Source organism: Chaetura pelagica, unplaced genomic scaffold (assembly GCF_000747805.2).
Source record: "Chaetura pelagica isolate M959 unplaced genomic scaffold, ChaPel_1.0 scaffold11, whole genome shotgun sequence".
Taxonomy (NCBI): Eukaryota; Metazoa; Chordata; class Aves; order Apodiformes; family Apodidae; genus Chaetura; species Chaetura pelagica.
Window position 1 is genome coordinate 5,124,034 of NW_009952694.1, and position 26,726 is coordinate 5,150,759.

The 26,726-nt window shown below is 40.2% G+C and overlaps 1 protein-coding gene across 1 annotated transcript in view; it reads left to right on the forward strand.

Moving 5' to 3' along the window:
* The window catches only part of TTLL5 (tubulin tyrosine ligase-like family, member 5), a 134,102-nt gene that overhangs the window by 25,291 nt on the left and 82,085 nt on the right, over positions 1 to 26,726 (forward strand). The window contains exons 9-19 of the mRNA XM_009993967.1: positions 1,949 to 2,050; positions 2,167 to 2,258; positions 4,568 to 4,675; positions 13,978 to 14,059; positions 15,618 to 15,679; positions 16,433 to 16,524; positions 19,258 to 19,299; positions 24,326 to 24,439; positions 24,818 to 24,909; positions 25,505 to 25,567; positions 26,456 to 26,494. Coding sequence (XP_009992269.1) covers positions 1,949 to 2,050; positions 2,167 to 2,258; positions 4,568 to 4,675; positions 13,978 to 14,059; positions 15,618 to 15,679; positions 16,433 to 16,524; positions 19,258 to 19,299; positions 24,326 to 24,439; positions 24,818 to 24,909; positions 25,505 to 25,567; positions 26,456 to 26,494 — 888 coding nt within the window. The remainder of the gene's footprint in view (positions 1 to 1,948; positions 2,051 to 2,166; positions 2,259 to 4,567; positions 4,676 to 13,977; positions 14,060 to 15,617; positions 15,680 to 16,432; positions 16,525 to 19,257; positions 19,300 to 24,325; positions 24,440 to 24,817; positions 24,910 to 25,504; positions 25,568 to 26,455; positions 26,495 to 26,726) is intronic.

Here is a 26,726-nt window from a genome sequence, read left to right on the forward strand (position 1 = left end):
CCCTTGATCTTCTGTTTTATTTATTTTTCTCCAAAGTCTGTGGCCTAAAATATATATTGAAACAGGAATTGATTACATGCAGAATCAGAAAATTATTGCAGTTGGTCTAGATGATCATCGTAGATGCCCTCCAATTGGAACTATTCTATTACATCGTATTTAACTTGATGGCATGTCCTTGTCTAGATGTAGGATTTTGCAAGTGTCACCACAAATAGTATTATCTTCTCCTTAATGTTTGATTATTTTTTAAAATTGTTTTGTGGCCTGCTCTTAAAAAGACATACTGTCTTCTTTCCATCCTGACTCTGCATCCTAACATTCTTTTAAGTCTGAAGGATGATGTACCTGCATCTGATTTTAAGTTAATTGGTAACTTTCTATATTTTCTCAAGTGGCTGTTCTGTCAGATATGTGAAGTGATCTGACTTGCTTGTGGCTACATAATTTGTGGAGCAGATCAAGCAGAGTGGCTGGAGTGTGCAACTGAGCAGGTGATGAGCTTTCAGCTGCAGTGCATCCTTAAACTGACATAGGTTGATCATGCAACTATACCTTTAGAAAGCAACTTCTGCACAATGTGTAATTTTAAACACTTTAAATTGGCATGGCTATCAAGAGAAGCAGTTCTGCACTCTTCCTGACTGTTGTACTCATTCTTGTGTTGACCCATTCCTTTCCTGGCACAGAAAGGACCATTCCTTTCCTGTTCAGTTGTCTTCTGTTTGCACAGTGCAAGCTGTAATGGAGGGGTAGCATGGGCAACTGTACTAGCAGTTGGATTCATTCAACCTTTTCTTAAAGAGATGTGCTGATGATAAGATTACTGTTTAAATTGCTTCAGTGCAATTTGTTCTGTACTCCTGTGCTCATTCAGGGGTTTGTGGTGTCCATTGTATATTGTCACCACAAGCATTTCCGTGGCCATGCAGTGAACCGATGTGATACTTAAAAATAGCTTGGCAAAAAAGACTGTTTTTAGATGTCTTGCTATGCAGTACAGATACTCTTGTGCTGATATTGTACAGGTAAAACAAAGCTGAATAGCTGAGGGAAGAGAGTATGGATAGCTTAAGCCTGTGTAGCCAATGGAGCAGGGGAAAGCTTATTGAATTACAACTTTGTAGGTGGATCAGGGAGCTGATACACCTTTGTCCATTCACACTGTTCTCCCTCTCTTGTGTTCACTCTCCTTCTCCCTTAAGACACACACACAACTATTTTTCAGTTGGGTCAGTTCTTTGATTCATTTCAACACCAACATCTGTGATGGTAGTGTACAGCTAAGGGAGTTGTGATGGAGTACTTGGTTACAGAACAGATAATGCCTCTTAGCAGGGAGGCTACCACTGTTTCCATAATAAACAGGCTGATTTAAGTGTAATATTGTCGACTGCAAAAGAGTTCCCATGGAGGCTAGATAGTTTGTAAAAGTGTCTTTTCCCTTATATTAATATTCCCTACAGTCCCTTTCCTTTTTGAGGGTAGGTAATATCTTTGAGATATGTAAGGGCTGTGTAGTCTCTGAGAATGACAGCACCTTGGAGCAGATGCTGGATGTTGGGCAAATTGGTCTGACTCACAGGTTATATTTGGTTTCCTGGATGCCTCTTTAGAAAGAGATTGGCAATTGCAGGCTGTGTGGTTGGTGTTGGAAGAAATCTGTTCCCATCCTCTGCCTTTCCTGAGGCATCACTGGAGTAAACAAGAACTGAGCTGTGCTTGTATAAGACTTCAGGAAATACTGTGTTATGCGTATGTAGTATGGTTGCTCTGAATCTGTGCATTTCACAGAATAAACTATTTTTTGTGAGGAGAGGTTGTGTTTGAAGTCTGATTATGTGTTCTCTCTCTAGCTGTTGTTGCTGAGTGTTGTGTGTAGTAGGTCATATTTAGCAACCATATTTCTTCTTCAAGGAATACTGTGAGTCTTTATCCCTCTTTACAGGTTTGCAACAGTGAGGTATGACCAGGCATCCAAGAACATTAAAAACCAGTTCATGCATCTGACCAACTACAGTGTCAACAAGAAGAGTGGAGATTATGTCAGGTACTTGGCTGAAAAATAGAATTAGAGGTTAGGTCAATTTATCTAAGTTGGTTTAAGGCTGGTACGAGTCTATAGAGGCCAGTGGTGTCAACTTGCTTCTTTCATTTATTTTTTAGCTGTGATGATCCTGAAGTAGAGGATTATGGAAACAAGTGGAGCATGAGTGCAATGCTGAGGTACTTAAAACAAGAGGGGAGAGACACTGCAGGTCAGTACAGTTCTTTTTATTTTATTCCTTTGTTGGATCTTAATCATCTCACTAGTTCCTAAGAAGTCAGAGAAACACCCCAGTGAGTCCCATTTAGCACCAGAGCAGGGTGGAGGGAAGCATTGTTTCTTACAGCTTACTCACTAGAGCTGCACACTTATTCTCTGTCCCCAGAGATGAGTCCTATCCCCAGAGACGAGTCCTACCCCTTTCCTTTTTGCAAGTAATATTCTGAGACTTTCTCAGGGTGTGTTTCTTAATATTTTACCTACATTTCCCGTTTCTTAAGGTCATTCCATTCCTTCTAAAAGCTTCCCTCCCTCTACTGCTCCCATGGCCTGTTCAGTCTGATGCGTGACCAACCTCTGGAGAACTGTGCCAGTTTGAATGACTCTTGGATGTGGTGTCATCTTTCCATGGCTCAGGTTTTTGCTGGGTGTTTTCATTTCAGTCTGTGTTTCATAAAAAAAGCTCCCTCTTCCACACCTTTGCCAGGTCTGCTGGGAGTAAATGCACCTGCAGAGCAGAATCCAGGTATATCCTTTAGGGATAAATTACCTGTGATACTGAGACATCAGTAACACTACTGATAGCAGCGATGTCCAATTGCAAATACTGTCAGGGAATACATAAATGTTGGAGGAAGGGGTCTGAATCTGGTTTTCAGTTGGAAGTAGACTTGGTCCCCATCGTATGTGTGCATGGCCATTCAATCACTTGCACCGTATGTTTGCAGTAAGCTGTTTATGCGTAGTTATTTATATTGATAGACTTCCACACCCCACCCCAACCTCAAGTACTAAACATGCACTCTTAATTATTATGTAAACTGCTGAGTAATGCAAGCAGATTTCTCTATCTACCTGTTAAAAGGCTTCTTGCACCTTTCTCTGATGTATCTGGTTCTGGTCATATGGAGGCAGAATGCTGGCTAGAAAGTCCTGGCAAGACTTTTGTGCTCTGGGAGGTTTATGTGCACAGACATTTCCATGCTGATTTGCTTCCACTTAGTTGTCTTCTGGCACAGAAGTTCACATCTGAATTAGCTTGCACGGTCCTCTGTAATTATTCAGGTCCCTGCATGTCATCATCTGAACATGAGAAATAGTAGTTGTAGGCCTAAATCAAACTTTCTACTCAGGTGGTTTGTACTAGATGTTCTTTGGGATGGGGATTACCAAATGTTTTTGTGGGTTTGCTGGAGGTCTTACATGTTTGAGTGTGCTCCCTCTGAGGGGTGGGAAAGGCTGTCCTGTTGTGCCTACTAACTTTTCAGACTAGAATCATAGAATGATTTGGGTTGGAAAGGACCTGAAAGATCATCTAGTTCCAAGCCCCTTCTATGGGCAGAGACACCTTCCACTAGACTTCCACCTCCCTGGGCAAACTGTTCTGATCTCTCACTACCCTTACAGTCAAGAATTTCTTCCTAATAACTAATATAAATCTAACTCTCTTTTGGTTTGAAATTATTCCCCCTCATTGTATTGCTACATACCTTTGTGTAAAGTCCCTTTCTAATTTTCTTGGAGCCCCTTAGGACTCCAGTGTTTGTATATTCCCTTTTCCTCTCACTGCTCTGTTAATTGTCTTTGAAAACAGAAACTTGAGTGTGGTGTTCTTTCTATTGCATGACTCACTCCAAGCCCAGTGTAGAATCCAGGTCTATGTCTAGCAGGTGTATTTTTTTGCCTCCCTCTGTCAGCTCAGATTCCTGCTCTGAGTTCTGTTTACAGGCTAATAGAGTAGCTGGAGAGAACTTCCTTACTGCAGATTACCTATAGGTCAGCATGACTGGGAGCTGTCACCAGTCATATAATCTTGAAATTTGTGAATCACAGTATGGGAACAGCTGCTTTAGAGGAAGGTGCAACATCACAAAATAGTTATCTCAAAAGTCCACAAGAAAAACTTTTGTATATCAGTGGCTATGGCTTATTCTCTGTAGTTTAAGGGCTTATCTCACCAACCCACTCTTGTTTAATCCTTCATAATACTGAGTGGGCAGTGATCAGACTCCAGCTGACTTGTGCTGATGTGCTTGTCATGTGTTTCTGCTTACTTGCACCATACATACATCCACTTTCATTCTCATCTGTGAACATTTTTGCACTAGGATACTCTCGCATGTATCTATACACTTATGCTTGCATGGATTTCTAAACAGCATTGCTTTGTCATCCATAGGCTTTCACGTGCTTTGGTTCACAAAGGTATCTATCCATATGCATATTCTCATGCTTTTCTAGGTATTGTGTGCTGCTTAACAATCTACTTTTTCCTTCTTTTTTCTTGTCCCCTCCTTGCAGCACTGATGGCCAGCGTGGAGGACCTGATTATCAAGACTGTAGTTTCTGCTGAGCTGGCCATTGCCACAGCTTGTAAAACTTTCCTTTCACATCGTGGCAGCTGCTTTGGTAAGGCACTGGGGACAGCTTTGTTGATGGGCTGTTGAGTACTGTTTGAAACTACCCGCTTTCTGATGCTACAGAGAAGCATGTGTTCCCTACTGCAAGAAGCCAGACACTGTTGTGTTTCTCAGTGTAGGCCTCTGTGAGAGCAGGGGTGGTTGAATCACAGTTGCCCTAGTGCCTGTGTCATTCATCAGAACCTCATGCTTCAAAATGGGACAATGAAAAGGGACTTGAAAGGGAACTGGGGAAGTGCTGGAAACCTGAAGTTCCTGACCTACTAGTGCCCTTGCAAAGGATATCTGTGGGTGATTAAACATTCCTTTAGATCTAGTAATATTTTCTATTGAGCCATCTAGTCCGATGTAGTTGTGAATTATTGTCCTATATGCATCTGAGGACTAGGAAGGAATGTGGAACGTAGTGCCTGGAATGACGGCGGCGGTATAATGCTCTGGGCTTGTGCTTGTGTGAGAGTAACGCATGGTGGCGTCAAAGGCTACTTCTGGCAGAATCTGCGTGCAGAAGTGTGTGCTGGCAAAGGGATTCGAGAACTCGCTGGCAGCAGATCCTGGGACTAGGTTCAGAAAGCAGCGGCTGGTACCACAGTGTGCCTTCTCCCACTTTCCAGTGGCTGCTTCCCAACCTTCCCTAAAGAGGCCTCCTCCTGCTCTTAGCCACCCTTTGCTCATACGGATACATGCACGAAGTGGAGTCCTTGGGACAGGGGAAAGGAGTCTAGAATTATTCTCAGTGAGTGCTTAAGCCAGAGACCAAGCTTGGCTTAAGCTGCCTGTGTTTAAGTATTGGGACTTAATTTAACCATCTGTGACAGATAAATCCATTTTTGTGGTCCTTTCATTGCACCTGAGCAGTGACAGTTCTGCAGCTTTCAACTCTTTGAGATAACTGTTGTGATCTTTGAATATTTGGGAGTGATGAGACAGTCAAGAATCAAGGAGGAGCTATGGCTGATAACGTTGTTTGGTTACCTGCCAAACTAGCTGGCTCTCTGGCCATAACTACTTCTGGCTGATTCTGATGCCTTTGTTAAAAGTTGGAGAACCTGGACATACAGGGGATTTTATCAGTTAGATAATAGTTTTACTGAAGTAACAGTTTATCAACTACTCCAGAAATATTAACAACCGGATTAAATAAACCCCACACCAATAACTTTAACTGTTTTTTTTCTCTGCTTCTCCCTTTTTCTCTTTAAGTTGTGTCTCTGGATTCCTCTGAGCTGTGTATGTGGAAACTAATGTTCTTCATGTACTTTCTGCTGGGCCTGGCTCTGAGGTTATCCCACTTCCTGCTGCCTCCCCAGGGCTGCACTAACCAGCCTCTCAGATGCTCCCCCACAAATAAACTGTTTTGTTCCATTTATTTCAGTGTAAACATAAATTAAGAGCTTCCCAGGAAAGAGAGCTTAAGTAGGAGCCATACTGCTTCCCAAGGGAGCCTGAGGCATTTCCAGAGCTCAGTACTTTCTGCCACCTTCCCCCACAGTTAAGTGGTGCGTCCTTGTCCCAAGGATTTGAACTACCCTTGTCACGCTGTGTGGCTCATTCTTCAACCGTGTGTCTTGTCATGACATGCTTTGGTTGTGCCACTTTTAACCCTGCCAGAAAGAAGGCAGTTTTTCTAGCTGGAAATGTTCAGAATGGCTGAGCTGATGGGTGCTAACATGGGGGAGAAAACTGGGAGTGAAGATTTCAAGGCAGCATCCAGAGGTTCCCCAGAGCTTGGTGTTTTTTTTCATTCTGGGCTATGAACAATGAAACTGCATGCATGTCTTGAGATACTTCCAAATGATCAGTCTGAGACTCCAGAAACCTGTATCTGAGAGTCAGATACAGAGGTTGGCCATTTTTGGAAAGCTTCTAGAAAAATACGAATAATTTAATACGTATTCTACTTTACTCTTTGAAATGCTCTTCTAGAGAGCAGGACTTCAGCAAAGTTGCTACCTTCTTGCTAAAAATTAAATCACAAGTACTTCTTTGTCTAGATTAGGTTGCCCACTTAACAATTTACCACTGCTGTGGTCCTTCATTCCTCTCCCAAGTAACTGCCTTTTAAATGTAATATACTTGTTTTCTAGATTTAAGAGGAGAGACTCCATTCATGGCTTCTTTGTATTCTAAAATAAGACTGGTGAGACAATCTGTATGGTTCTAGCTATCCATGCTTTCCTAGAAAGTGAGAGTGGTAGGTCAGCATGATTCTTCTTCTAATGTCAAAGCAGAGTGTTGCTGACAACTCGTGGAAGGATTGTAGGAAGTCCTCTTTTGGCCATGTCCTGTGAGCTGCTTTACTGCATTCTAGTAATAATTAATTCTCACAGGGCTTGGGAATCTCAGTAGCTTTGTTTCTCTGAAGTTATCACAGAAAGTAGTGTGAGTACTACATGATTTTGTTACAGCCGTGCCTTGTTCATGCATTGTTATTAACCATGTGATCTCAAGCCTGTATTTTGTTCTTTACGATTAGCTAATAATTCCTCATGTAAAATTAGTCTGCAAGTAAAAATTGTCTTAAGCAGTAGCTCCAGAGAAGGGCATGCTGCAGAGTGCAGAGCCACTGCATTGTCCTGAAGCTGGTCACCGGTTGGATTGGTGGTTGCCTCTGGAGCCTTCTTGAAGAGAAGCTGGATTTGCACTGACTTTGGGAGACATGAACTCTCAGTGAAAGCAGGATGTACAACAGGCATACATATGCCCAAGTCGATTAAAGACTGCATTGTCGTCCCTTCTGGACTAAGCACTTGTGGATAGGATAGAAAAGGCAGCAAGACCTGCTTTCAGTCAGTCTGAAAAATCTCTCTGTAGGATGGTTTAGTAGGGGATGAAATTAAGGGAATATGGTGCAGCACACATTTTTGCCAGTACCCAGTGTAGCATCATTTTCTGTACTCATTGAAACATAAGCCTGGAGAAGCAATAGATTGAAGTTCCCTGTTTCATTCCCAGGTCTAGTGAGCAGTTAAGAAGGCAGGGCAGGATAGAATAATAGGTTATGTTTGTTGATCCCACCAAAGCCCTGAGTTTGTTTCTTAGTTGCCCTTGTGTCCTAAGGCTGAATTGGTTGGGCTTATCCTAATCCCATCTACATTAAGGTAGTGTACACAAACAAAAACTACTGTATGGCTAGAGTGGTACTGACCTGGAGCTAAATGCTTTAACAAGTCTTAATTTATATCTAATCACCAATTCTTAACCATCTATGTTGTTGTTCTTCATGAGCATTTAATTTTTCTTACTAGTAGTAGTTCACCTGTTTGGGGGATTGGTAGCCTTTTGTAGTATTGAACAATGCTGGACTGCTCTGTAATGAATTTTGTAGGATGCTAAAAATTGAGATTCTTAAGGAATATAAATGCAGACTTGCTTGACATGAGTATCAGTGAGTTCCTGCTTAAAGACATAGGTCAGCCATGCACATATCATATATCTTTTTCTGGTTTCATAGATGACACACCAAGGAAAAGCAGAACAGGTATTCCTACAGTTACTACTTTTGGGAAAGCTTAATTAATTCAATTTTTATACCTATACTGTCAGGTGTTTTGCTTTTTTTTAAAGCTAATATGTAAAGATGCCATTTTGAATCTGAATAATGATGTCGTGGTAGTCCTCTGGCTACCAGCACGTTCAGGAGCCCTGTGCTTTTCAGGACAGGTTTTCTGATGATCCAGTGTGTCAAGGTAGGTTTTGTAATGTATTTTCAAAATTTAACAAAGCTAGTAGCTGAGCCTGAAGCATAAATCAAGGTCAAGGTATTGGACTTACATTGATAGCTCCTGTAGGAGTATTGGTCTATCCCTGCACTGTTTTCCTTACTTGTCACTTCATAGCTTTAAATGATAGCTAACTGATTGTGATTTAGCTCTCAGAGCTCAGTTGAGTCAGGATCCCTATTGCTTCAGAAGCTTTCTGGTTTCTTCACCAACAGGAAGCTGTTCTCTGGTAGCACCAGTTTTCCTTCTCAGGGTGCTCTTCCAAAAACAGTCATATAGAAATTGCCAGAATTATCAATTTATTATCAGTAGACACACGTGTCTAAATCATTCCATCTTCTTCTGCCTTGTAGTGCATGAAGGTTTCAGCCTTGCAGCATTGGCTCTTGTAGTGACATTAAGGTCTTTAGCAGATAGATTAGAACATGGAAGTGAAGAATACCATGTTCTTGTCTCCTAGTTTGCTTGGGGCAAAGGTTGTTGGAGTTTAGGAGCTTGAAATCAGAAGAACTTGGGCTAATGAAGTGAGGAGATATGCTCTCTTTTCCCTTCACTGCACGTGCCCATTTATCTATGGAATCATCTGGCTTTTATTTTGATCTGCCTGCTACTACGTTTTCTTAAATTGGCCACCTAAGTTTGTTGAAGAACACATAGCATTATTCTTCTGTTCCTCGGTGACCTAAGAGAAGTTAAGTGATGTCCAAAAGTGGTTATTAGGATGTTAACCTCCTTGCTCATTGATCTCACACGCTGTGTTGGAAAACTTTCTCCTTCATGGGTGATAATTTATTTGCCTGTAAGATTAGGATTATAATGGCAGCCAGTTTGTACCAAGACCCCTGTTCTTTGATGTTAGCCTTGAAGATGGCCTTATTACCTTTTTTGTCTTCAGAGTAGAAGGATGATTCTGTGTCTGATTTTGGTATAGGTGATGAGCCTAACTGTAGCCTTCTCTTCACCAAAGAAAGTAGTGGCTTATGTAGAAAGAGGGCAACCAATATGGTCTTGAGGGCAAGACTTAGGAAGAGCAGCTGAGGTCACTTAACATTTTCAGCTTGGAGAAGAGAACGCTGAAGGGTGACCTCATTGTAGTCTACAACTTCCTCAAAGGGGGAAGCAAAGGTGCTGATCTCCTCTCCCTGGTGACTCGCAGTAAGAGAGGGAGAAAAGGCAAAGAAGCCATGTCAGGGGATGTTCAGATTAGACATCAGGAAAAGGTTCTTCACAGAGAGGTTGTTTGGTCACTAGAACAAGTTCCTAAAGGAAGTGGTCAGAGCACCAACCCTGTCAGAGTTCAAGGAGCATCTAAACAATCACTTAGTCATGTGGTTTAATTTTAAGTAGTCCTGCAAGGAGTAGGGAATTGGACTCAGTTATCCTTCTGGACCCCTTCCAACTCAGGATGTTTTATGATTCTATGTAGGCACCCTGAAATTAATACACTTATGAAGACTTTCTTTGGCAATGTGACTAAGTGTTCTTTAGGCTTCAGTAGAAGGAAAAGTGTTGAAGAAGTCATCTTATCAGTGAAAGACTTTCTCTAGTTAGCTATTGTGGAGAAAGCTGCCTCTAAATGAGGTAATTACACATTTGGCTAAGCTAGCATAACAAACTCTGGCAAGTGCACACTGCATCTCAAAAGTATACATGAACACTGACATATGGAATAATTCTGTCCCCACTTGTTGGGTCCTTCCCTGTAATAACTCTGAGAGATAAAGTCTTTCTCTGTTAAATTTATCTAAAAAAGGGAGTTACACTGTATTATTTGGAGTGCAAATTGCCATGCAAAACTACAGCACCAGTACTTTCCCCAAAGCCTTTGGTGTCCAGAGTAGAGGCTTCTATTCTATTACTTCATATGATGCAGTGTGGCCCTTTGCTTATCAAAGCCTAAGCTGTTATGCTGACCTTTTGTAGATTTGGACTTGACTGTGGCAGCCCCCAAGATGTAGATTTGTTTATGTCCCATAGCTGTTAAAATGTGATCTACTGGAGTTGAAGCATGTACTGTACCATCACTAGATAAAGAGATGGAGTTCACTCATGGACAAAATGGAGTTCATTTACAAAATACTGTATAGTCTCTGAAGCCTCAAGTTTGGCAGTATGTCCAACAAAGCAGCACGTTCAACAAAGCAGCATGTCCATTGCTATACTCTCAGAAGATTTTTCTCTCTTGCACTGACTGTTGCTTTGGATGCAAGTGTAGCACAGTTAACTTTTCTAACCAAGCTTCTTGGTGCATGTTGTCTATAAGCATGGTTTGCAGGATAGTTTTATATATATATATAAAGTACAGAAAAAAACAGGAAGGAAAAAGAGACTTGAATTTCAGTGGCACAGGTGTAGTTTCTTGCATTAGAAATGTCTGAGTATACTCCTGGTTAACATGAGATGATCAGTTTTTATTGCAAAACCTGAGTGTTGCATACAGCAACTGTGCAGCGTTTTTTCAGTCTGTGTGTCCTTTAATAACCTCAGGTTGTCTTCATTCAATTGCAGAAGATGTACTTTGCAATAAAACTTCTCTTTCCCCAGTGAACAAGCTGAAAACAAAGACCCAAATTACAGCAACCCTCTAGGAATTGAGCTTATTCATTCTGTGCAAAATCAAAAATGTTTTTTGCACTACCAGGCTATCTCTTGTGAGTTAGTTTCTAGGCTTACCAAGAATAGCAAATTCTTTGGGGATATTTTCTAAAAGAGAGTGCCAATGCAGTCTTTGACAGGATATAAGACATATAAGGAATATGTGGTCGCTGACCAGAACCAAAAAGCTTGAGACCATGTCTCTAGTCTTCCTGTTAGTCTTAAATAATGACATTGGCAAAAAAAATCTCCACCTGAACTGTTGCTGTCAGACTTTAGTCTGAAGCTAGCCCTCCTCTTGGGAGGATGGGAAGCTCAAGCTTGTTCAACAGGGACTTCTTTACAGGGGTTGGGGGGGAGAAGCAGGCTGTTCCTTCTGAGTCTTGGCAACAGCTGCTACCTCCTGATACAATTCCAGTCTCATTAGCAAACTGCAGGGCTGGAACATGTTTTCATGGATTGTAGTACTAAGAGGAGGGGAGCAAGGGAAGGCACACTGGAAGTATGAAATCTTAGTTTTTTCTGTTCTTCTCTTAATAACAATAGTGGTGCAAGATAGGTTGTCATAAACCTACCATGGTCACATCCTGAGGCATGTGTCTGTCTTTCAGTCATTCTGTTTTCCTTACTCTATCTACAGAGGGAAACAGCAGTCTTGCTGAAGTTGGTAATTGCAGAGAATTAACTTCTGGTCTTGCTGTGATCATGTGACTACATCTTTGTGCTATGTATTTTTTAAATAAATGATAGTGGAGTTTCACAGTAGAAAGGATACTTCTGTATGTTAACCAGGCAGTGCATTTTCCAAATGTGGAAGAGGGCCAAAGAGATATTTCCAGGATAGCTGGAACAATAGATAATTGATCTTCTGTTTGTGCCTGAGTATGCCAGGCAGACTTGAGAACCCCTTTGTCCAAAGGCCTATGTGGGAACCTATGAGGTTTGATTCTGTTGCCAGAATGTTGATACTACATTGTTGATACTGTCTCTGAGGCAGCAGAGACATCTGTCTAGGGGTTATAGCTGTGACCTAGAACAAATGAGATTTGGAGCATTATGGAGCAGCAGTAGAGTTTTCCTAGGAGACCCTAAGGCATTGCAGATGGCATTAGGTGTCTGTGTCCAACAGTGAAACTGAGTTAAGGCAGAAAGAAGGAAAAGGAGTGTAAAGCAGCAGCAGCAGCATGGTCAAGGCTAGCTAAGGTCATGAGGTTACGCATATTTATTTGTAAAAGTGGACAGAGTAAGTGAGTAACTGGGTGGGAAAGAGGTAGGTTTACAGAGCAAGTGGTCTGGAAGAGGGAAGAGTGTGGGAGAGAAGGACAAAGCCAGAAGAGCCAAAATACTAGAAAAGGTCCTTTGTGGGGTTGAGGAAGGGGATAGCCAGCAGCAAAAGAAGTAGCAGCTAGTTAGAACGAAATGTTGTTTCCTGACTGAGGTTGGGAGGTTGCAGACTAGCAGCTGCCACAGGCCCGCTCATTGCATCCCTGCCTCTGGCATCAGCTGCCTGTCCACTGGAGTTTGCTGTGCCATTAAGAGTCACAGGTCTTCACCAAACCTCAGATTGTATTTTGAAGTAATGTATTAAAATAATCAGAAGTTTCTCCTGGTCAAAATGCTTTTCTAATGTTTACACTTAAAATCCCCACCTCCTCCTTTTCCCTCTACTGGAGCCTTTTCTGTCTGGGGAGCAAGAGAGCAAAACATAGATTCAGCGTCATTTCTTTGGAGTGAACCACCTCCTTAACTCTTTGATGTTTTGCTTCCTACTTAATGTCTGGCTACACAGTCTAGAAAAGTAACCAGGCAATACTCACTCTGCTGCCATTTCCTCCCCTTCCAAGTCCCCCCCTACAGCTCATTAACTTCCCATTATAAACTACATGAGCTCTCACACAGCTGTCTGCATAGGATGATCTTGTCAAGCAGTCCAGCTCCCTGGAGCCAGCATCCACGTCAGGCAGGCAACAAAAGGCCAAGGCCAGAATTCAAGGAAAGCAGCATGGCAAAGAAATTCTCCTGCCTTCACTCCAGGCACTAGGCAACTGGTTAATTCCATGGAAATACTTCTTCTCTGCCAATACCCTGTTCTGTCGTGTTTTGAAAAAAAAAAAGTGCATAAGTTGCCCTGATGATCATTAACTGTATTTCTTAATGTTGGGGAGTGAACTGCATTAACACCAGCTTCTGATTTAAAGTTGTCTTTGTGTGGCATCCTTCTTGCAGCTCTTTCCAAACTAGAGAGAATGTGTGTAGACTGAAATAGTAAAATCAGTCTTGGAACGGGAATCTGGCTTCAATATGACCTGTGTAGAGCAGAACACATCTAGCAGATTTAATATCTTATGAATGTTTTAGAAACTAAGGAAAATATATTTATATGGTGGTTTGCTGCAATGTGGCAAGCTGTAATTAAGATAAAGAGTTATGGGAGGGTGTATATGTAGGTGCAGCTGCTGATGGGAAGACTCTTATATTCCTGTGGGAATATTGCAGACAAACATATAGAAATAATAGAAAACAAGCTGATGCTCGAAAGAAGCAAGGCTTTCCGTAGCTGACTGGAACAATGAATATAGGGATTAAAAAGTGAAAAGGAGAATTAAGTTATGTTGTTTCCAGGATCCAGTGAAATAAGTAGATGGGACCTGTGTGCTCATGTCAAATCTATGTCAAATCAAGTAGTAGAGTTCTGCATGAACTGCACTTTGTGGACAGAAAAGAGTTTTTTCTTCTATATAATACTTTCATTTACTGTTCCCTCTTTTTCCCCCTAGACAGAATATATATAATCTTGATTCCAAGGAAGTTAAATTTCCCACTTGTGAATGTTATTGTTTGTACAGCCCTAGACTGTTCCCTAAATATAACATAAATTATGTAGGTAGAAATGACCTGATAGAGACTAATGTTGGACTTTATCTGAATAATTAAAGGTACAGTAAGGAAAACTTAGTGTCTGCTGTCTTTTCAGAGCTGTATGGATTTGATGTCCTTATTGATGACACTCTCAAGCCCTGGCTGTTGGAAGTGAACCTGTCCCCATCATTGGCCTGGTAAGTGATTCCCTGTTTAGTTTGAGGCTGGGACTGTGGCTAGAGATGGTTGTCCTTGAAACTTGTGGTCCTAGGAAGGCATGGTTTCATGATGCCTGCAGAGTATTTGTACTAAGTGACAGAGAGGACTGTCCTTTGCTTTTCCCATTGCATAAACAAACTTATTGCGGCAATAAGTTTTGAAAGAACATGATTAGGATTCCATTTTTTGTTTTTCATTATTTCTTTTCCACATGTCCATCATCATTGTTAATGCTTCATCATCTCCCATCATAGACAAATTTTGAGACTTTACAGACTATTATGTGCAGTTTCAGTCTGCTTGGCTGAATAGAAACTTTAAGAGTTTGGAGTCCAAGTGGAATTCAGGCATTATGCTTGATTTGAGTATATAGTTGTATACTTGGGCTCAAATTTTTAGTCTAGTACTCTTTAAGATCAAAAGAGTGAGTGTTGTCTTGGCCCTTATGCAGACCCTCATACTCTAGTGAAACTTGAGGATTTACTTTTGTAGATCTCCAGTTATGTGTGTTTTCTGGACTACTGTTTAACTTCACAGGGGTGCAGATGCACAATACACTTTCGTGGTGCTGTGAATAATATTTCAGTTATGATGGTATAAATAAGCATTAAGTTATATCTTCCTGAAATAGCCATATCTGACCTTCCTTGTGATTTTTGGTGTTACTTTCTTTTTTCTCTTCCTTATCCTGCATAGAAATTTTTTCACACACTGTTCGTAACCCGAGCTTCCACGGTACCCATTTTGTTTTCAGGTACAACTAGAATGTTAACATAACATTTAATTTCCTGGTTTGGTGGTTTGTCCTTATATACATACAGACTGAATTATTTGTATCCCTTACTACTTAAAACTCTAAATCACATCTGCATTCTTTGCTCTGCTTTGTTATGATTGCCATTTTTATTTGTCCAAACTTTTGGCATCTATCACCATGCTGTAGAACACAGCTGATTCCCTTGCTCCCAGGGAACCAAACTGTGTGTTTGATCTGAACTTCATTAAGTGATTCCCCACACAACCCCCCCCTCCCCTCCACTGGATAAAATTATGGATGCTTCCCATCTGTCCCCACCGTCTGACCTCTTCGCATCTATCACCTTCCTTAATAATTTGCTCCTATCCATTAGAGCTAATTCATATGATGTTATGATTTAATATGGAAGGGGCATAGGTAATTGTGGTTTTGAAGAATTCTACAACAGCAACCTTTGTCTACTCAATGAAATGTAGCATAGATACATTCAAAGAAAATGTTTCTAGTCAAATAGAGCTAAGACAAGGCAGTACATTGCTGCATTAGAAGACTAAAGCTGTGAAAAAGGATAAACAGACACAGGTTAATGATAATCTGTTGCTGTTTCATCTTTACCTATGAATGTGAAAATCACCTAAGTTTCCTCCCATGTTGATTATGTCTATGTAAAAGACTACTACAAAGAAACTACATTGGAAGATACCTTGGATATTGATGCATTCCTCTCATTTAATGTCAGACAAATAATTCCTCTTTTCCTCTGTTGCATGTGGGGATAGTGATGCTCCTTTGGACCTGAAGATCAAAGCTAGCATGCTCTCAGATATGTTCACTCTTGTAGGTGAGTGTAACAAAAAGCTCCTTTGATCTTTCTCTCACTTAAACCTATAAAAGGTAGGTTTATGAGCTGGATGTTATTAGAAAAGTATAATAGAGGAGAACTGTAGTTAAGGAGAGTGACTGTATTTAGCAGTGTGTAGTTACATGTGGACATTTCAGCTTTGGAATAATTAGATTGTTTGTAATGGTTAGGTAGTATTGACAGTCCATAGTTTGGTATATGAAGACACTCTTCTGTAGCAGGTGACTTTTCTTTAGCCCTCAATGAATATTAATTAATTTTTTAGGTTGAAAAAAATCCACCCTGTGGGTTTTGGTTAGGCTGTGTTAAAAGTGGCACTCTGATTGTGAAAGTCTGTCTCATGCACAACACCTTTTAGGTACTCCTAGTACATCTTGGTTTGGTTACTTGATGCAATTTACCCCTAATACTAAAAGAGGCACAATTGTCATCAGGTAGCCTGCTCATCTTATTTAAGAAACAGAGCCTATCTCTATGCTACTACTACTCAGTAACTCATCTTACTGATTTAAGTACTTGGTTTTGAGTGAAGTTCCAGTTTTATTAAAAAAATGTAATGCAATATTCAGTTTGGGATTAAACAAAGCAAGGTAGAAAGAAGAATAGCATCTTTTTTGGCCCTTAGCTAGGGATAGGAAGGTCATGTATAGACTGAGATCATTAGCAAGAATGCTAGATTTATATTTCAGGGTTTGTCTCTCTAAGTTCTTATGTGGCTCCTGATACCCATAGGCTTTGTGTGCCAGGATCCAGGTCAGCAGTCAAGCCGAGCCACTTCTTGTTCATCTGATTCTGTCAGGAGAAGTCCATACCAGAAGCTGCAGGTAAGTGACTTCAACAAGCCAGAGCTGAGGAGGACAGTAGGAAAGTTATTCTCATTGAATTTGGTTCACAGATGAGATTGCCAGTCCTTGAGGTTATCTGGATTTCTAGCATCATTACAGAAGAGGCTCAGAGGATACACCTGAGCTATGGGCTGTTAAGCCACTTTTGTTGGGGGCAACAAGCTTCTAGAACCTTAAAACTTTATGAAAAGTCTCCAAGACCTCCTTCTAGGCAGAAAGAGCTTTTTGCGTTTGAAATTTAAGGCTTCATTCCCATTCATTCCTGGAATCTCTTACTTCTTTTCTTGGGGATCCTTGGACTGAGGTCTCATGTGGCTTGCTGTGATTGTCTTATTACCTTTTGTTCTGAGATAGTGCTTTTGTAGCACTGTAATGCTGAAGGGCAGTTGTTCTCTATCTCTTTTTGGCTATGAGATGGATTCCTTAAGTATTTGTGGAAGTAGAGCACTCACAAAAGACTGGGAGATCCCATATGACATTTGGACTTTGAAGAGCATTTCTCTGCAGGCAGATAGGCAAATGGTGTATCCTGACACACTCTGCAGCTGATGCATATAGTCCTGTGAGGGACATGCAACATGGCTGTTTAGCCCAAGTTCAATTAGGAAACGAAAAGTCATTTTTGTTCAGTGGTGAAGTACCAGTACGCTGTCCATTTTGGTATAGAAAAAACTCACAGAAATTGCAACCTTTTGCTTCTTGTAAAACTGAGTCGTGAGTCACTGGGAGAGAGGTGAATGGCTGGTAAGGTGAGATTTGAGTATCTGTAGAATGTATGGCTGAGTAATATATGGCCGATGTAATATATAGGATTTCATACAGATCTTTCTGACACTTCTTGTGGAAATTGAGCTGTTGGGAAGCATTGGTTTTAAAGGAGACTTTAAACTTATAGATTTATTTTGTTTATAAAAACACAAATTGGTGTAAGGCCAGGCCAGCTGAAATGTGCAAAGGTTCCTCTGACAGAGCAGTGGTTACAAGATGGGATTAATTTACCTTTGGGACAGGTGTCCTCCTTACTTATGTTTACCAAGAATAGGCTTCTAATCCAGTGATAGAGTTTTATAGCATGTTTTTCTGAAGTACCTAAATGGAAACCCCATGGGTAAATAGGAGTCTAGACCTTTCCATGGTTCAAGAATGTTTTGGCCTGCTTTTTACGGAATGCATTTCATCTTAGATTGTTAGAGCTTTGATACTTCTATTCCCATTCTCAGTTGCAAAGTATACTTTGAATCTCTTTATTTAACTCCTTCATGATATTTAAGTTTTGATTGCTCATTTAGATAATCTTTAATCATTGTAAATGAAATCATTTGCTTCTTGGGAAAGAAATGTCAATAACAACATTCTTGGTCATGAGATAATTATTCTATTTTCTGATTTTCCCCAGACTGGACTGCAAGTTCCTTGTGCAATTTCTTTGGTTTGATTCTCTGAGCATTTCTCCCTCTAGGGAAATGAACTATTTAGCTGCTTCCTTTGTAATTTATTGTTGGTTTGGGTTGGAGCTTTTTCAATTAATTGTAAGCAATAAAGGGACCTCAACCTGTTTTGTAAAGACCGGCTGCAGAGAAGACCTTGGCAGTAGTACTGCTAGAAATCATATAATGGTTTGGGTTAGAAGGGACCTTAAATATCATCTAGTCCCAAGCCTCCTGCATGGGCAGGGACACCTCCCACTAGATCAGGTTGCTCAAAGCCCCAACAAACTTGGCCTCGAGCACTTCCAGGGAGGGAGCATCCACAGCGCCTCTGGGCAACCTGTAGTGTTTCTCAATTCTCACACTAAATAATTTCTTCCTAATACCTAATCTAAATCTCCCCTCTTTCAGATTGAAACCATTACCTCTCTTCCTGTCATTACATGCCATTGTAAAAAGTCCCTCCCCAACTTTCCTGTAGGCCCATAGAGCCTTCTCTTCTTCTGGCTAAACAGCCCCAACTCTTCTCAGCCTGTCTTCAGGGGAGAGGAGATAGACAGGTCTCTTGAGAATCCTTTCTTACACCATTTGGTCCTCTTGGGCATCGGAGAGGAGGAAAACAGCCTGAATACCAGCGAAGGCAAGAAAAATCTAAGCTTCTATGATAATAGTTTTCTTTTGAAGCCACCCCTGTCATTAAACTGGTCTTGCTTGTAGGCCTGATGGCAGATAAGTAGTACAGGTACTTTTTGACATTCTGCTGATATTTCTACACCTGTTTTGGAATATTAAATATCATCTTGTTCACTAAAAGCACCGAAATGTTGTTGAGATAATAAAAATGAAATGGCTTCTGGAATGTCAGGATTTTTACTATGTTTTATGAACAATTCTACTTGACAGCAGCTGTTTCTCCTTAATACATAGCTATTAAATATTTTTCTCTGGGTAACTCTTTATCTTACAAAAATATGAATTTTGATTATGAGAGTTGAGTTTATTCATCCACTCTGCAGAGCTCTTTTCTGTGTGCTTTTGAAAACTATGTGTATGTTCAGATGCATCTGGACAGCTGAGCACAGGTTTTGGATTAATGCTGCATTTGGAATACATTTGTGGAGGATATGAGGAAGACCTGAACTGAGATGAATTAAGCTGGTAGCTGTTTCTCTGGACTTCAGTTACACCCTTTTGCTTTAGGGTGCTCACCACTGTGCAGCTCAGGCAGGGGTGAAAATGTCCTGGAGAACACAAGGTTTTTATTGTCGTTGTGTGTCTCTTCCAGCGTCCTGTTTCTGCACAGACTCAAACAGCAAACACCAAATTGGTAAGTATCTTTCAGCTCCCTTCACCAACATAAAGGGCACAAATTCAAGTGTTATGTTTTTCAATACTTTTGGTGCAATTTGTCCTAAAATATATCTTCCAGCTGAGTAGCCTGGTGGCCAGGGGGAAGTGAACAAGTACTGACATACACTTCCATGTGGCAAAGGCAAAAGTTGAAAAACATTTAACATCAGTTCTAGTGGCTTAAAAGAATAGATGAGGTGTGCTGACAGTCAAGGTCAACTGGGCCAAGACTACCTGCATTTCTGAACTGCATTTTAAAGAAATTGGATATAAATGCTTAAAGATAAAATTGTCATTCTGGTCATAAAATGATGAAGACAATGGCAATACAGGATTCTGGATTTGGTTGGTCATTGAAAAGGAAAGTGCAAAAGCAAAGGAAGCTGGTGAAAACAGCAGCAGATAGGAATGTCACACCAGCAGGGAGAAGCAGGAGGAATTTCTGTCTAGTGTACTACAGGAGATGGAATAAGTCTGAACAAAAAGGATAACACTGTTGAATCTATATTGACAAAATTTTGGTTGCCCCATAAGAAAAGTAATCATTTTCTGTGAGACAGTTGTCTGAAGGAAACTGCAAAAATTTGAGAGTTAACTAGGTTAAAATGGATAGATAAGGATTTCTTAAAGATAATGGGAAAATTTAAAACTATCGTTAGCATAAGTCAGACTGATCTGCCTTTTTAAATGTCATATTTGGCACCTTCCTTGCAAGCCATATGGACGAATCAATGTTAGTTTGCAGTTCTAAGCACCTGGCTGTGTGGGGACATGGTAGGCATTATTTTGCTGTTGAGCTTCCTGGATGAATGTAATGGCAAGGATTTTTATATTTTTTTGAGGTTTCCCAGCAGGCAGAGAAGTAGGGCAGATGGAATCATCTTGAGAACAATTAATTGTAAGCAATAAAGGGACCTCAACCTGTTTTGTAAAGACCGGCTGCAGAGAAGACCTTGGCAGTAGTACTGCTAGAAATCATATAATGGTTTGGGTTAGAAGGGACCTTAAATATCATCTAGTCCCAAGCCTCCTGCATGGGCAGGGACACCTCCCACTAGATCAGGTTGCTCAAAGCCCCAACAAACTTGGCCTCGAGCACTTCCAGGGAGGGAGCATCCACAGCGCCTCTGGGCAACCTGTAGTGTTTCTCAATTCTCACACTAAATAATTTCTTCCTAATACCTAATCTAAATCTCCCCTCTTTCAGATTGAAACCATTACCTCTCTTCCTGTCATTACATGCCATTGTAAAAAGTCCCTCCCCAACTTTCCTGTAGGCCCATAGAGCCTTCTCTTCTTCTGGCTAAACAGCCCCAACTCTTCTCAGCCTGTCTTCAAGGGAGAGGAGATAGACAGGTCTCTTGAGAATCCTTTCTTACACCATTTGGTCCTCTTGGGCATCGGAGAGGAGGAAAACAGCCTGAATACCAGCGAAGGCAAGAAAAATCTAAGCTTCTATGATAATAGTTTTCTTTTGAAGCCACCCCTGTCATTAAACTGGTCTTGCTTGTAGGCCTGATGGCAGATAAGTAGTACAGGTACTTTTTGACATTCTGCTGATATTTCTACACCTGTTTTGGAATATTAAATATCATCTTGTTCACTAAAAGCACCGAAATGTTGTTGAGATAATAAAAATGAAATGGCTTCTGGAATGTCAGGATTTTTACTATGTTTTATGAACAATTCTACTTGACAGCAGCTGTTTCTCCTTAATACATAGCTATTAAATATTTTTCTCTGGGTAACTCTTTATCTTACAAAAATATGAATTTTGATTATGAGAGTTGAGTTTATTCATCCACTCTGCAGAGCTCTTTTCTGTGTGCTTTTGAAAACTATGTGTATGTTCAGATGCATCTGGACAGCTGAGCACAGGTTTTGGATTAATGCTGCATTTGGAATACATTTGTGGAGGATATGAGGAAGACCTGAACTGAGATGAATTAAGCTGGTAGCTGTTTCTCTGGACTTCAGTTACACCCTTTTGCTTTAGGGTGCTCACCACTGTGCAGCTCAGGCAGGGGTGAAAATGTCCTGGAGAACACAAGGTTTTTATTGTCGTTGTGTGTCTCTTCCAGCGTCCTGTTTCTGCACAGACTCAAACAGCAAACACCAAATTGGTAAGTATCTTTCAGCTCCCTTCACCAACATAAAGGGCACAAATTCAAGTGTTATGTTTTTCAATACTTTTGGTGCAATTTGTCCTAAAATATATCTTCCAGCTGAGTAGCCTGGTGGCCAGGGGGAAGTGAACAAGTACTGACATACACTTCCATGTGGCAAAGGCAAAAGTTGAAAAACATTTAACATCAGTTCTAGTGGCTTAAAAGAATAGATGAGGTGTGCTGACAGTCAAGGTCAACTGGGCCAAGACTACCTGCATTTCTGAACTGCATTTTAAAGAAATTGGATATAAATGCTTAAAGATAAAATTGTCATTCTGGTCATAAAATGATGAAGACAATGGCAATACAGGATTCTGGATTTGGTTGGTCATTGAAAAGGAAAGTGCAAAAGCAAAGGAAGCTGGTGAAAACAGCAGCAGATAGGAATGTCACACCAGCAGGGAGAAGCAGGAGGAATTTCTGTCTAGTGTACTACAGGAGATGGAATAAGTCTGAACAAAAAGGATAACACTGTTGAATCTATATTGACAAAATTTTGGTTGCCCCATAAGAAAAGTAATCATTTTCTGTGAGACAGTTGTCTGAAGGAAACTGCAAAAATTTGAGAGTTAACTAGGTTAAAATGGATAGATAAGGATTTCTTAAAGATAATGGGAAAATTTAAAACTATCGTTAGCATAAGTCAGACTGATCTGCCTTTTTAAATGTCATATTTGGCACCTTCCTTGCAAGCCATATGGACGAATCAATGTTAGTTTGCAGTTCTAAGCACCTGGCTGTGTGGGGACATGGTAGGCATTATTTTGCTGTTGAGCTTCCTGGATGAATGTAATGGCAAGGATTTTTATATTTTTTTGAGGTTTCCCAGCAGGCAGAGAAGTAGGGCAGATGGAATCATCTTGAGAACCTAATTCATTCTATGTGCTGGCGTTTATGTCATTCTGTGTAAGTTTAGCTGAGGCTAAGAGAAAAGAGTTGAAAAATGAGGTTTCACAGAGAATAGGAAGGATCTTTGTGCCAACTGCTGTCAGTGCTTAGTATAATTAGAATCATGATGTGGGAACCAGAGATGCTTGCAAAATTTGGAGATAAAACAAAGTGGTTGGATTTATCTATATTTTTAAAGATAAGCTGGGTCAAAGAGGAAACAAGACCTTTGTGAAGTCGGAGATATTTCTGTGTGACAGCCAGAGACAATTCTGCAGTGAAACAACTGAAAACTGTGTTTGTGCAGGAAGTTCAGTAAAGCTAGAGTTTTTCTCCAGCATTTTGACAGTAGTGTGGTTTGTTCTAAAGCAGGAACTGGAGCCTTGCTCGTTTTAAGAGCCAGAGCTGCCAATACATAGGCATACGTTTTCTGTTTGTAATCAGTGAAATAATTTCTATTGTATCGAGACAATGGAGATTATTTCATTGAAGTTTTCCTTGTAAAGGAAATTGTATGATAGGATTAAATATTTCCTGTAATATCCTCTTTGACCAGCAGTTCTTGTATGATGATTGTTACGGTAGTGTCAGGAAATGTTTTTGAAGATGAGGTTTGACAACTGATATTCTTATTTCTTTTGTAACTTACAGAATCATGCTCATGTCTGTAACCTTCTCATCTAGATTGTCTTGTTTTTTCTTGTTTGATTTAATCAGTTTTTCAATGGGTGTAACAAAATATTTCATCTGGCACCTGGTACATCTGTTTTCTCTTTGGATCTTTCTGTGCCAATCACTGCAGTGTCACCTATTCTACTGCAAAACCTGTTGCTTTTGCAGTTGCCTCATGTGCAGACTCTGGACAGCTGTTAGCAATTTTTAACAAAACAGAGAAGTCAATTCAAATAAAGATACAATCTGATCTTGCCATGAGTTTTATTTGTATCTGAGTAATATGGGATATTCCCCTGGGTTTATGCAGCTTAACATTTCTGCCATGTTTCTCCCTTCTTTCTAGACTAAGAAGGCTCTCTGTGCAGTCAGTATAGTGCTGAAAGAAAATTTGAATTTTGAAGGCATGAGACCTTCTTAGCTAGACTCTTTTAATGCTGTTTTTAGAAAGGAAGTTTATCTGAGCTGGGCCTAAGACGGGCTAAAATGTACTTGAGAACATGTTCAAAGATTTCAGTCTTGCTGAGATTTCAAGATTTTATAATCATGCTTATTTTGAAGACACTTTGAATTCCTGTCCTTTGTTAGAATGGATCAGGACTGCCCATCAAGTTAAGAATGAGCTTGAAGAGACTGCAAATTATTTCTTATTTTTAAAGTGTGCATATATATGCAGATTTGCACAATGCATCTATGTACGTGTACATGTCTGTTAACTACAAAAAGTAGCAGTTTGAGATCTAGCAGTATAGTTACAAAAGAATAACAGGTGGTGAATGGAATTTTTCACATTTTCCCTGAAACTTTATCTCATCAGCAGATTACAGTTCTGTTCTTATAGTGTAGCAACACAACTGGAATAGAGAATCATGGTTCTAGTACAACTGCAGTGTGAATTCAGGTGTTTTTAGTGCCTAGAGTGTGATTGCTGGCTCTAGTGCCCCTTGGGTGAGGATCTTCCTGTATGAAATGCTGGCTTTGGTGCTTTTGGATAGGTCATGTGTTTCCAGAACGGGCCGTGCCTGTAAATACTGGCACTGATGCCCAAAGTGTGAGTCCTGCTGTGCTAAAAACCAGGAGTTCAAATACTTACACTTAGTGCCTGCTGGGGTGTGGACTCTTCAACAGCTGGAGTGTTGAATTATGAATTCTGGCTGTAGTACTTTGCAGTGTATGTTCTTCCGGGAATGGGATCTTGGAAATTGAATATAACTGGATTTTAAAGGAAATTGAGATAGGAGAAGGGAAAAATCTGGATTCATGCTCTCTCTACAGCGTACCCGTCCTCTGTCTGCTAGTGATGCTGAAATTAAAAACCCAATGCCCTCAGGCAGGGAAAAAGCAACAGGAAGGCAAGGCAGCTCCATGCTAGGTCTCTCCATGGAGGAGGTAAGTAGGCTATTAAATACCTTTTACTTACCTTGGCTTTCCTGCAATATGTGGTGTTATTTACTCAGCAAAGAGTAAGCATGTGTATATGAAAAACATGACCAAAGAAGTGCAATTTTTGAAACAGAACTGCAGAGTTTTACTGCTGGTGCTGCCCTCACCCTCAGTCATGTGAGGCATATGTATGTGCTCCAAGCAGTGATAGACTACTTCAGAGTTTAAATGTAAGACTACATTGCATAAGGATATCATATGTACCCATCCTTCTCCCAGTGCTGCAGTAGTAGTCTTGTCCTCTGAAACTCAGATTTTTCCAGGCTTCATTTTTCATTGTATCTATTTTACTGGCTTTTTTTTTTTTCCCTTTTTCATTCCAAGATAAAAGTTCTTCGTCGAGTGAGAGAGGAGTATGAACGAAGAGGAGGCTTCATACGGATATTCCCTACCCCATTAACATGGGACCTTTATGGGTAGGATTAAGAATCCAATAAGATGGTTCACTCGTGCTCTGTATTGGGGGATGTTCTGTGTTAGGTATATGTAGATCAAGCAGCTTAGCAATTAGAAAGACATGTATTGAGGGCTTTAGTAGAGTTTATTTTAGTAGCTTTTTTCTGATCCCATGTTTGTTTTAACTGCTGCTGCTCTGCCTAACTGCACCTTGTGGAAGGCTCTCAGACACTGTTTCTAATGTTACCTTTCTGTCAGAATAAAAATATATTCACTTTAGATCATCCATTTATGCAATCTGGTTTTACATCCTAGATCTGCACAGTGTGTGCTCTGTCATTAGGCCATAAACATAATATAGGCCTCATCCTGTGAGTGATATATATTACACTTTTCTAATTTTTTTTCCAGTGTGCAGAGCTTCTCTGTATCTCTTGCCTCACCAGTAACTTCAACAGAGAAGTGATACATCTCCTTTCTTCCTTTATGTTATGGTACAGCATGTTGTCTTAGTCCACCTTTGGGTTGTCTTTAATAGATCATTTATTTCTGTATTATGTTGCCTTTCATTATGTTGAGCTCTATCTTGATACATCCTGCATTTTGTTTTTCTAGATCCTTTTTAGAACACAAGACATCAATGAACTACATGCTGGCTACACGTCTGTTTCAGGACAGGTAGCAAGCTTTTCTTTTTGAGAGGGAGGCAAAGGGCACAAAAATGTGTGATTTACAGGGATGGTAATAGCTGCATGTCTTTTCTCTAATGTGCCAGTGACTGTGAAGGTTTCTCACATTTTTACATGTTGTACTTTTCGATCCAAGGGTAGAAAGGACAATACATAAAAAGCATGGGAGTCATTGGAGTAAAAAGATGACTATAGACATGAAAAATCTTCAAGCACATAAGTTTCTCTATGAAGGGATTATAGATGGTCTTTGCTTACCTTTTGTTGTAAATATAAAGTCATATCAGAGCTGAAAAGTGCTAAAGCACGCACTGAAATTTACTCCAAAGTTTTAGTATCCTTACGACTTTTGCAAGCATGATTTAATCCATGATTTTCCTGGGTTGTGCTTGAGTGGAAATGACAATTCATGCCACAAGCTGAACATCCATTGAGAACTGTATGCAATAATTTCACAGTGTTGTAAATCCTTCCTTCTCAATGTTTCTCTTATCCAAATATGAGATGCTCAATAAAGCAACTACAGAGTAAGGATGAGGTTGCTTATTGAGGAGACAATACTTACAGAAGTTCTTCTGGTATCGACACTGTACAGTATTTTAGTTTCTTTTGCTGTGTACTTTCAGGGAGATGTCTAGAAGGTAGCTCCAAATGATACCTTCTCCAGTTTAAGCCAGACAAATGCGAGCATCAGTTGTGGAACAGCCTCTCAGATTTCCTCTTTTGGAGCCTTTTTTGTATTCTCCCTCAAGACAAAACTCACAAGGAATTCTGTAAATTTGGCCTTTTCATTGTCCACATGAAGTAATTCAGAGGCTTTTTAAATTCAGTCTGATCCAGAATGTGAGGTAATTTTTTCTGTTTGTTCTCTGTGTAGGGGCAAGATGAAAAGAGACTTCAGCGCTGGCAGATCCCGGTAAATGGCTTCTTAATTAAATAATTGGTACTTTGTAGGGTTTATTATAAATTGAGTTTTCCATAGCTTCATTTTCCAAGTCTTGTGTCAACACCTTTTGGACCTGAGATCCATCAAACTAATATTAGAAATGTAAATAATTTTCTAAAGTGAGCAAAGAATATCCCTGCATATGGAGAGTTTAAGTTTTGTTGGACTTGACATTGAAATTGCTCAGCTTAGGCTTCCTACT